The 12,419-nt window shown below is 38.6% G+C and overlaps 1 protein-coding gene across 3 annotated transcripts in view; it reads right to left on the bottom strand.

Annotated features, from left to right (window-relative positions):
* GSK3B (glycogen synthase kinase 3 beta) overlaps window positions 1-12,419 on the bottom strand; it is a 196,093-nt gene that overhangs the window by 67,980 nt on the left and 115,694 nt on the right. For all 3 annotated transcript variants that reach the window (XM_082839847.1, XM_082839848.1, XM_082839849.1), the window contains exons 4-5: window positions 9,173-9,283; window positions 6,987-7,117 (exon numbers count right to left, since the gene is read on the bottom strand). In XM_082839847.1, coding sequence (XP_082695973.1) covers window positions 6,987-7,117; window positions 9,173-9,283 — 242 coding nt within the window. The remainder of the gene's footprint in view (window positions 1-6,986; window positions 7,118-9,172; window positions 9,284-12,419) is intronic.

The following is a 12,419-nucleotide window of genomic DNA, read 5'->3' on the forward strand; positions in this document are numbered from 1 at the left end:
TCACCTGAGGAAAAAGATTTTTAAAAAAATCACAAAATGATAAATGTTGAATTTCTTCTGCTCTTGTTCCCTGAATTCCACCTTTAAAATACAAAGAAGAAAGGGCAGAAAAATGAGCAGTACTTCCCCTCACCAAAAAGCACAGTAATAGATTATAATATAAGAATGAATACTGCTTACCCAATATGTTTTTTAAAAAGGTAAGAAATTGGCCACTCTCTTAAAATTTGACTTCTGACTCAGAGTAAGTATCCCAAAGCTTGCAGATCCAACCTACTTTATGTTTTTCCACCATTTGGTCAATTTATTAACTGCCTAAGCATTCGTTATCCAATAAAAAAAGATAGGCCCTTTCCTGTAGGGCAGAGATAATTCACAGTCCATGAATTCTAATTCCACTGTCTTAAGTTAAATCACACATTCTCTTAATCCAACTTTCCTTCCCAAATACTTTGTGGCATGTATTTTAAATATTAAAATTAGTTTCTTTCGAAGTACCTCTCAAGATAACTTGAAGACACACTAAAATAAATAAACTGCTACAGAAGCTAACCATTTTGACATACAATAATAGGAAAGATAAATACAGGAAATAAATACAAACAACAAAATCAAAACAGTAAAAAAGTAAGTCACAGAAAAGGTAAAAAAAAATTTTTAGGTAAAGGTACGGGAAAATCAGAGTAGAGATAGATGAAAGTAGTCACAAAGGTTTCAGTTTGGGCTTTCTGTTCTTCCATTTATTTCTGGTCAATGATAAGTCTGACCATAACCTGGTCTTCCTTCATCACAAGTTTTGAAGGTGGGAGGCAGTTTATTTTTTAACATTCTCACCAAGGTTTGACATACAGCAGCCATTTCATAAATTAATAAACACTAATCCCTGTTTTTAGGCTGCATGAAAATTAAGACACTTTTTCAGCAAAACTGATAAAACCTTTCTACCTTATAAAGAATTTTCTAAATTAACAAGACGATTCCAATTATTTACTCAGAAAATTCAGTGATAAAGAAGGTAATATTAGAAATGCCACTTGATAGAGCTACCTTCAAAGTGTATCCCAAACTCTACTTGCTCAAACTAGCCGTTAAAAACATAAAAGGCAGCTTCGTTATCAGAGTTATTAAAAGTGAACTAGGCAGAGTCAAGATGGTGGTGTGGGAAGACACAATTAGCTTCTCCCCACAACTAGTGTGCCTGCCGGCCGCTGGTGGGGGACACTAACGCCCAAGGAGATAGTAGGAACCCCAAAGTAAACCGGTAGGAAGTAGGGGGACTGAGGGGGGAGGAGAAGTGGAGGTCAGACAGGATCTGTGCCCCTGAGGTCAGGGAGATCAGGAGAGGCACGAGGGAGGGACTCTCTGGGAAGAGAAGGAGAGGAGCAGAGGGTGATCGCCTGGCTCACTTGGGCTGGGGAGCCTGCTGAGCTCTCAAGCCAGTACCCCACCTCCACAGCCCCATCCAGGCCATGTGGGTCCTGGGGGCATAAGAGGGAGGCCGGGGAGATGAGGAGTGGCAGGCGGGAGGAGCCATCCAAGGAGGCACAGGAGAGAAGCAGAGGGCGATTACCCCACCCACTGGGGCCCTGGGCAGCCTGCTGAGCTCCCAGACCGATCCCCTGCCCTCCAAAGGCCCCTCCAGGTCTCGTGGGTCCTTGGGGGCATAGGAAGGAGGCCTAGGGGAGAACAGGAGAGGCAGGCGGGAGGGGCCCTCCAGGAAGAGAGGGAGAGGAGTAGAGGGCAACTGCCCCACCCACTAGAGCCCAGGAAGATTGCTGGGCTCCCCTGTGAGGTCCCCCGCCCTCTGAGACCAGGGCTGGGGGGCAAACCTGGGTCCCTTCTGTTCCTTGAGCCTAAGCCCCACCCCCAACAGCCCCCAGCGCCTTTTCCAGCCCTGTCAGTCCTGAGCATTAGCCCTGCCCACTGCCCAAACCTCACCCTTGCGTAGGTCCTGCCCTCCACAGCCAAGGCCTCCCCCCGCCCACCCCTTTTCTCTTCTTTTTTCTTTTCCCTCCTCCTCTTTTTTACTATTATGGTACTGATGTGCCTTCTGGCTGTTGATTCATCGATACTTTTATTTTTATATTCTTCCTAACATATCTGTTTATTTTTTACTTTGTTATTGTTTTTTTTTTGCTGCCCCAGGCAACTTGCCGGACCTTGGTTCACGAACCCATGGTTGGGCCAAAATTCCTTCGGTGGGAGCTCCAAGTCTGAACCACTGGACTAAGAGAGAACCTCAGACCTCAGGGAATGTTCACTGGAGTGAGACCTCACAGAGCTCCTCATCTCAGCACCAAGACCCAGCTCTACCCAATAGCCTACAAACTCCAGTGTTGGAAGTCTCAGGTCAAACAACCAGTAAGTCAGAAACACAATCCCACTCATTAGGGAAAAAAAAAAAAAAGACACGGCAAAAAAATATGTCACAAATGATGGAGCAAGGTAAAAACCTACAAGACCAACTAAATGAAGAGGAAATAGGCAATCTACCTGAAAAAGAATTCAGAGTAATGATAGTAAAGATGATCCAGAATCTCGGAAATAGAATGGAGGCATGGACTGAGAAAATACAAGAAATGGTTAACAAAGATCTAGAAGAACTAAAGAACAAACAAACAGAGATGAACAACACAATACTGAAATGAAAAAGACACTAGAAGGAATCGATAACAGAATAACTAAGGCAGAAAAACGAATAAGTGAGCTGGAAGACAAAATGGTGGAAATAATTGCTGAGGAGCAGAAAAAAGAATGAAAAGATTGAAGACAATCTCAAGACCTCTGGGACAACACGAAATGCACCAACATTCGAATTATGGGGGTCCCAGAAGAAGAAGAGAAAAAGAAAGGGTCTGAGAAAATATTTGAAGAGATTATAGTTGAAAACTTCCCTAACATGGGAAAGTAAACAGTCATCCAAGTCCAGGAAGTACAGAGTCCCATACAGGATAAACCCTAGGAAAAACACACCAAGACACATATTAATCAAACTAACAAAAATTAAATTCAAAGAAAAAAATATTAAAAGCAGCAAGAGAAAAACATAAAATAACATACAAAGGAATCCCCATAACGTTATCAGCTGATTTTTCAGCGGAAACTCTGCAGGCCAGAAGGGAGTGGCAGGATTCAATGGAAAAGTCAAAAGCTTTTCAGACAAGCAAAAGCTAAGAGAATTCAGCACCACCAAACCAGCTTTACAACAAATGGTAAAGAAACTTCTCTAAGTGGAGACACAAGAGAAGAAAAAGACCCACAAAAACAAACCCAAGGGCTTCCCTGGTGGTGCAGTGGTTGAAAGTCCGCCTGCCGATGCAGCGGACACAGGTTCGTGCCCCGGTCTGGGAAGATCCCACATGCCGCAGAGCGGCTGGGCCCGTGAGCCATGGCCGCTGAGCCTGCATGTCCGGAGCCTGTGCTCCGCAACTGGAGAGGCCACAACAGTGAGAGGCCCGCGTACCGCAAAAAAATAAAAAAATAAATAAAAATAAGAAAATGGTAACAGGAACATACATATCGATAATAACTTTGACTATAAATGGATTAAATGCTCCACCCAAAAGACACAGACTGGCTGAATGGATACAAAAACAAGACCCATATATATGCTGTCTACAGGAGACCCACTTCAGATCTAGGGACACATACAGACTGAAAGTGAGGGGATGGAAAAAGATATTCCATGCAAATGGAAATCAAAAGAAAGCTGGAGTAACAATACTCGTATCAGATTAAATAGATTTTAAAATAAAGACTGTTACAAGAGATAAGGAGGGACACTACGTAATGATCAAACGATCAATCCAAGAAGAAGATATAACAATTATAAATGTTTATGCACCCAACATAGGAGCACCTCAATACATAAGGCAAATGCTAACAACCATGAAAGGAGAAATCGACAGCAACACAATCATAGTAGGGGACTTTAACACCCCACTTACACCCATGGACAGTTCATCCAAACAGAAAATAAATAAGGAAACACAAGCTTTAAATGACACAATAAACCAGATAGCTCTAACTGATATTTATAGAACATTCCTCCCAGAAGTGGCAGAATACACTTTCTTCTCAACTGCACCTGGAACATTCTCCAGGATAGATCAAATCTTGGGTCACAAATCAAGCCTCGGAAGATTTAAGAAAATTGAAATAGTATCAAGCATCTTTTCTGACCACAACACTATGAGACTGGAAATCAATTACAGGAAAAAAACTGTAAAAAACACAAATACATGGAGGCTAAACAGTGTGCTACTAAATAACCAAGAGATCACTGAAGAAATCAAAGAAGAAATTAAAAAATACATAGAAACAAATGACAATGAAAACATGATGACCCAAAACCTATGGGACACAGCAAAAGCAGTTCTAAGAGGGAAGTTTACAGCAATTCAACCTCACCTCAAGAAACAAGAATAATCTTAAATAAACAATCTAACCCTACACTTAAAACAACTAGAGAAAGAAGACCAAAGAAAACCCAAAGTCAGTAGAAGGAAAGAAATCATAAAGATCAGAGCAGAAATAAATGAAATAGAAATGAAGAAATCTATAGTAAAGATCAATAAAACTAAAAGCTGGTTCTTCGAGAAGATAAACAAAATTGATAAACCCTTAGCCAGACTCATCAAGAAAAAATGGGAGAGGATGCAAATAAATAAAATTAGAAATGAAAAAGGAGAAATCACAACTGACACTGCAGAAATACAAAGGATTATAAGAGACTACTACAAACAACTATATGCCAATAAAATGGACAACCTGGAAGAAACTGACAAGTTCTTGGAAAGGTACAATTTTCCAAGACTTAACCAGGAAGAAGTAGAAAATATAAACAGACCTATCACAAGTAATGAAACTGAAACCGTAATTAAAAATCTTCCAACAAACAAAAGTTCAGGACCAGATGGCTTCACAGGCAAATTCTATCAAACGTTTACAGAAGAACTACCACCTATCCTTGTCAAACTCTTTCAAAAAATTGCAGAGGGAGAAACACTCCCAAAGTCATTCAATGAAGCCACCATCACACTGTCACCACAACCAGAAAAAGATATCACAAAAAAAGAAAATTATAGACCAATATCACTGATGAACACAGATGCAAAAATCCTGAACAAAATATTAGCATACAGAATCCAACAGCACATTAAAAGGATCATACACCATGATCAAGTGGGATTTATCCCAGGGATGCAATGATTCTTCAATATACACAAATCAATCAATGTGACGCACCACATTAACAAATTAAGGAATAAAAACGATATGATCATCTCAATAGATGCAAAAAAGCTTCTGACAAAATTCAACACACATTTATGATAAAAGTTCTCCAGAAAATGGGTAGAGAGGGAAACTTCCTCAACATAATAAAGGCTATATATGACAAATCCACAGCAAGCATCATACTCAATGGTGAAAAACTGAAAGCATTTTCACTAAGATCAGGAACAAGACAAGGATGCCCACTCTCACCACTCTTATTCAACATAGTTTTGCAAGTCCTAGCCACAGCAATCAGAGAAGAAAAAGAAATAAAAGCAATACAAATTGGAAAAGAAGAAGTAAAACTGTCACTGTTTGCAGATGACATACACTATACATAGAAAATCCTAAAGACGCCCCCAGAAAACCAGTAGAACTAACCAGTGAATTTGGTAAAGTAGCAGGATAAAAAATTAATGCACAGAAATCTCTGGCATTCCTATACACTAACAACGAAAAATCAGAAAGAGAAATTAAGAAAACACTCCCATTTACCACTGCAACGGAAAGAATAAAATACCTAGGAATAAACCTGCTTAAGGAGGCGAAAGACTTGTACTCAGAAAACTATAAAACACTGATGAAAGAAATCAAAGATGACATAAACAGATGGAGAAATATACCATGCTCTTGGATTGGAAGAATCAATATTGTGAAAATGACTATACTACCCAAAGCAATCTACAGATTCAATGCAATCCCTATGAAACTACCAATGGCATTCTTCACAGAATTAGAAGAAAAAATTTTACAATTCATATGGAAACTCAAAAGATCCCGAATAGCCAAGGCAATCTTGACAAAGAGAAATGGAGTTGAAGGAATCAGATTCCCCGACTTCAAACTACACCACAAAGCTACAGTAATCAAGACAGTATACTACTGGCACAAAAACAGAAATATAGATCAATAGTACAGGACAGAATGCCCAGAGATAAACCCACGCACATATGGGCACCTAATTTATGACAAAGAAGGCAAGAACATACAATGGAGAAAAGACAGCCTCTTCAATAAGTGGTGCTGGGAAAACTGGACAGCTATGTGTAAAAGAATGAAATTAGAACACTCCCTAACACCATAACAAAAATAAACTCAAAATGGATTAAAGACCTAAAGGTAAGACCAGACACTATACAAGTCTTAGAGGAAAACGTAGGAAAAACACATTTCACATAAACCACAGCAAGATCTTTTTTGACCCACCTCCTAGAGTAACGGAAATAAAACCATAAATAAACAAATGGGACTTGCTCTTAGGAGCAATCGATATTATGAATTTATATCATTCCAAAAATAAGCTATGCATCTGTGTACATATGCCTATACTCTGTGTTTTTAGAATACAAAAGGGAACATACTATGTAGATTCTTGACCTTGTTTTTTTGAATTTAATACTTCTTAGAGATCATTCATTTTCCATTCATAGAGAGCCTCCCCTTTCTTTTTTTAACAGCTGCATGTATTACATTATATGTATGATGTACCATAATTTATCTGGTAATCTTCCTACTGCCAGACATTTATATACAATTCTATGATAAAAATCCTGGTATATACAATATTTTGTAAATGTGTGAGTATTTGTAAGGGAACAGTTCCTAGGAGTTAAATTGCTGGATGAAAGACTAAAATTCTGAGTATACAGGGTGGGAGGGTGGGGTTGGAGAGGAGGGAAGGGAGGGAGAAGAAAAGAGAACTAGCTTACCTTCCAAAGTCACAGAGTTTTAAGACAGCTGTATCAGGATCCAACAAGAGGTTCTGTGGTTTAATATCCCGATGGCAGATTCCAAAGGAATGGATATACGCTAAACTTCGGAACAGCTGATACATATACAACTGGAATAAAGAGTAAAAATTCATTGAATACTTACTTTCTATCCCAAACAATTCAGAGTCCGTACACAGGAAACAAAGTAACAGATTTCCAGAAAAGAATAGTGAAAAGCTGGGGATTGTTTGCACTCAGTCTTTCTTAAACAAGTTTTATGTCATTTCTCTATCCATTAGCTAATTATAGTTTAGTTAACCAATGTTATATTTGTACCATCTTTTAATAACTTAAAAAAGGAAAATTTACAATGTGCTTTTATAATTTTTATTTTACTAACATCTCACCACAAACCTGTTTTTTTCCCCTAAACGCAGATTTAAAAACTCAGAGGGATATTCCAAATCATGTGTAACAAGTAACAATGTTTAGACCAGAAGCCAAGTCTTCTTGGCTTCATCATCCTTTGTCAGGGCCAGAGGTTATTGATACAGAGGTCTGGGAAAACTCACACGTGAACTGAGAAAATCTGTTATCAACGATCTATCAAGACATCAGTAAATCTATTAATAGCAACACCACTCTTCCTGTTAATATCCTTCAGAATTAAGTAGACTTCAAAATGCCATTTAAAAACAGATCCTAGATGACTACTGACATCAATTTAAAAGAATATTTATTTCAATTTTATTACAAAACAACATACAGTGAGAAACTGGGTCTGTGTGGAAGAAAGAATTAGACTCTTGACTGGTGAAGAGACAGTCTTGGTGAAGAAAGTGAGTATATCTTTTTCTTTTTTTTTTTTTTGTGGTACGCGGGCCTCTCACTGTTGTGGCCTCTCCCGTTGCGGAGCACAGGCTCCGGACGCGCAGGCTCAGCAGCCATGGCTCACGGGCCCAGCTGCTCCGCGGCATGTGGGATCTTCCCGGACCGGGGCACGAACCCGTGTCCCCTGCATCGGCATGCGGACTCTCAACCACTGCGCCACCAGGGAAGCCCGAAAGTGAGTATATCTTAAACCTTCTATTTGTTCCAAGGTCAGTGTTCTGGTTCACTTATAAATTTTTCTGACTCCTCACCTTCTGACCTCTACCCCAAAGTTATATATCATGAAAAGAACTTTTGAAATGATTCAAATCAAAGATACCAGTATCTTGGTGAAAAACAACAAAAAGAGAGTTAAAAGTCAGATAAAGCACTGACATAAGGTATCATCTACATATGGAGTGGTCTTGACTCCTACAAAAATATACTGAATCACGAATTTACAGGAAATACTGAGGACAGAGGAACATATTAACACCACTATAGTAATCCCATCAGCAAAATCCATTTTATTACTATAAAGCTTAAAACTATAACTATTAAGTAAAAACTTCGATACTCAAAACATTCAGAATCAATGCCATTTTATTTTCTAGAGTATTTGTATAAAAGGTAAAATGCAAAAAATTATACTTAGAAAGCTGAACTTTTAAACTTAACTCCTAGTTAAATTTTCACAATGTCATAGTTAAACAAATAATAATCTGTTTCTAATAATCCACCACAACTTCAGTCATAATTATGTTGGATAAATTGCAAGCCACTCTAACATGAGTTGTATCAAATAAAAAAGATGACATTGACATCAGGTACCAAAAATTAAATAACACCTTAATAGAGTCTGTGCATATTTAAAATTACGAAAAGTTTAAACTTCAGCTACGGACACACTGTATCTATAAATGGCAATGAAACATTGCATTCAGTAATATTTATAACCATATTTTTATAATTTTATAGGATATGCTTGTTCCTATTTCAGCCTGTGGCACAATAAGGGTTATAAGAAATTAAATTAAAAGGTGCTATAGGTAGCAAAATTAAAACCCATAATTGTCTGTGAAAAAGTTCATTTGTCAGAAAGATGACAAGTATCTTTAACACCTGCGTCATGAAAGCTTAAAAAGGGAAGACTTCACGCTTTAAAACTGTACAAAAATTTAATGAAACTCTAGCAATACCTACTTTGCAGCTTTCCCCCCTCAGAATGAGATGTAATAATATAGTTAAAATACACCCAGCACTCTCCCTTGTTCATAATAACTAAAATGGTAAATTGCTCCATTTTTACATACCTTAACATAGATCACAGGGAGCGTCTGTTTGGCTCGACTATAGTGTCTGGCAACTCTGTATACTGTTTCCGGAACATAGTCCAGCACCAGATTAAGATAGACCTCATCTTTCTGAAAGAGTTTATTAAAAACAAACCAAAAAAACAAGATTAGGAACTAGTCTTTAAATATTAAATTAGAGTAAATTCTCTATACATTCACTTATTCAGATTTTTAAAGAAAAGATTCATGTGTTCAATTTTAATTATACAAAATTAATTCAGAATATAACCATAATAGTAAAAACAAACATTTTTTTTACTAACAATTTCATGGCAAAAACACAGCCATTTCAAGACTGTTAAGATTCCTAGTCATATTTAAACTGTTATTTTGGTTATATGATTTTAGAGGATATTACCTGTCACAAAATTTCATATTTTCTAGTTTGAGAGTCATTGCCCTTATATCCTATCAGGAAAGGTGTCATGGTAGTAAAATAAGTATTGAACTGGGAGCTAAGAAATGTGCATTTCTAGCCCTAGCTCTGCTAACTGATGTATGCAAGCCATTTAATCTCTCTAGGCTTCCATTTCTTCAACTATAGCATGAAAAGTTGGACTTCAAAATGTCTCCTTAAAAAAGATTCTATGGTTATTTGATTAGTTATATTAGTTAATTAGTCTATAATGAGTAAAATAACCACTTGTCTTCTACAATTAACTGAAAAATAAAAAAGAATAACTTATAAGGCAGCGAGTTACCATACTCACAAGTTCACTGCAGGTCATATGTTTAAACATCCATTCACAGCAGCATAAAGACACCAATCCAAGATCAGTGGAAAGAAAGAAGGGAATTCCAACTAAGTACCAAGTAGGAAAGAAGAAGAGAGTGCTACCCTCACCCTGTTCATGTGAATAATATCAGATAAGCAAACTGAAGCAGAACACAAAGTTGAGAATCACTGTGTTCAAGTCTAGAACTGGCTACTGAGTAGGAAAATCTTCAGGCAAAACTTCACAATCTTCCCAGTTTGAAATCATCTTACCTGCCAAACTAAAGTGAAGACTTTCAATTTTCAGCATTTATTGAGCATTTTCTATGTCAGTAGTCATTGCAGAGGAAGTAAGGATGCAGGTAAAAGACATGTCATCTAAATTGAGTATGAAAGGGGCATTTCAGGCAGAGAGAAAACTGTATTCAAGATGTGAGGTCAGGCTTTCCTGATGGCGCAGTGGTTAAGAATCCGCCTGCCGATGCAGGGGACACGGGTTCGAGCCCTGGTCCAGGAAGATCCCACATGCTGCAGAGCAACTAAGCCCATGCACCACAACTACTGAGGCTGCGCTCTAGAGCCCGCGAGCCCCAACTACTGAGCCCACGTGCCACAACTACTGAAGCCCGCGTGCCTAGAGCCCATGCTCCACAACAAGGGAAGCCATGACAATGAGAAGCCTGCGCACCGCAACGAAGAGTAGCCCCCACTCACTGCAACTAGAGAAAGCCCGCGCACAGCAATGAAGACACAACACAGCCAAAAATAAATTAAAAAAAAAAAAAAAGATGTGAGGTCAAAGAACAGAGCAGATCTCAGGAAACAGTTTAGTGAGGCAGCATGCCACTGACACTACTACCTTTTCATTTTCCCTCAGTCTTTCATGTTCTCCTCTCTTCCCTCCATATCCAGCTTAAATTCCATGGTCTAACATTACCCTCACTCTCTAACAAGGGAGTTAGTAAACAATAGCAAAGGCCTGTTCTTAAACTCTTCTCCCATCCTCACCCTCAGCTGATACCTTGCTTGTACCACTACATGTATCTATTTACCAGCATCTACCCCCAGATGCTTTTCCTTCACTACTCTAACTAGAGATAAGCTGACCAAGCTCCTTTCTAAGGCAAACTCTGCTGCATTTAAACAAACTACTCTGCTTTTCCTATTCACACTCATTGCTTCAGTAATTTTTCTTTCTCTGTCGATTATTCTCTCTCTGTGAGAGCATTACAATCAGCACATAAACTTATTATTTCTTCCATCGTTAAAAAAAATCTCTAATCGCACTAATCACCACCATCCTATTTTCTGGCCCCTTTAACAGCAAAATTCTTCAAGAGATGTCTGAACTGACTTTCTCCACTACCTGGCTCTTCTCATCCTCTCTAAAACTTACTCCAATAGAATTTCACCACCACTATTCCACAAGAATTATTCATCAAGATCAATAATCTCCTTGTTGCTGTATTCAGTGCTAATTTTCATGCATCATCTTTCCCTCTCTTTTACTTGACTTAGCACTACCATCTGACATAGTCGATCACGTTCCCTTCTTTGAAACACTTGCTTCACTTGGGTTTTAGAACACTATACTCTTCTGGTTTTCATCCTACCTTAAAGACAGCTCTTCTGGCTCTCTACTCCTGGTTCCTTCTATTCTCCTTTATCTCTTAAGGAATAGAGGATCCTAAGGCTCAGTCCTCAGACCTCTGTTCTTTGTGTAAGCCCACTCATCCAGTCTAATGGCTCAGTACTACTATACACTGATGACTCCCAAATTCATATATATCCTGGGACCTCTGCCTTTAAGTCCAGGCTAGTATCCACTAGCCTGGACTTAAAGGCAGAGGGGGAAGTTGGGAAGATGATAATGAAAGCAGTGTGAGCAGCTGGAAACCTTCTACAAGGATCCAAGGCCTAGACTAGGGCATAGATAATAAGGATTTTTAAAAAAGGAGGTGGGAGACAGGTATATTGGCTAGCTAAACAAGAGAGTAATAGAGAACCTGAGAAACAAAGAAGTTTGGATTAATTTAACAGTCTCTAAACCTGGGCAACTAGGCAGGTAATGAGAGAAGGAATGTAAAAAGAGCAAAAAGGTGTGAGGGAAAAAGTTGAACTTTTATTTAATGAATATCAGAACATTTTAGGTAGCTTTGTTCCATAGGTGGTTGGAAATACATAGGTGGTTGGTCAAGTCAAACTCAGAAAACAAGAGTAGAGCATGGCTAGAGATTTAGGCAATAGCTGAAACTGTAAGAACAAGAATCACTCACCTAAGAAGTGTATACAGCAAGAGAGTGAGGAAAGGACTGAGTATAAGATCCTTGAAAATTAAGAATGAAATTTCCCTTAAGACATTAGGGGACAACTCAGCAATGAGAACTAAGAGGCATAAAAGAGCAAGGAAAGACTAGCATCGAAAGATCCAAAGTTGAGTTTCAATAATGACAAGATGTGGAATAGCAAAGTGTTTCAATGGCAGGAAGG

Source organism: Leucopleurus acutus, assembly GCF_964270905.1.
Source record: "Leucopleurus acutus genome assembly, chromosome: 5".
NCBI lineage: Eukaryota > Metazoa > Chordata > Mammalia > Artiodactyla > Delphinidae > Leucopleurus > Leucopleurus acutus.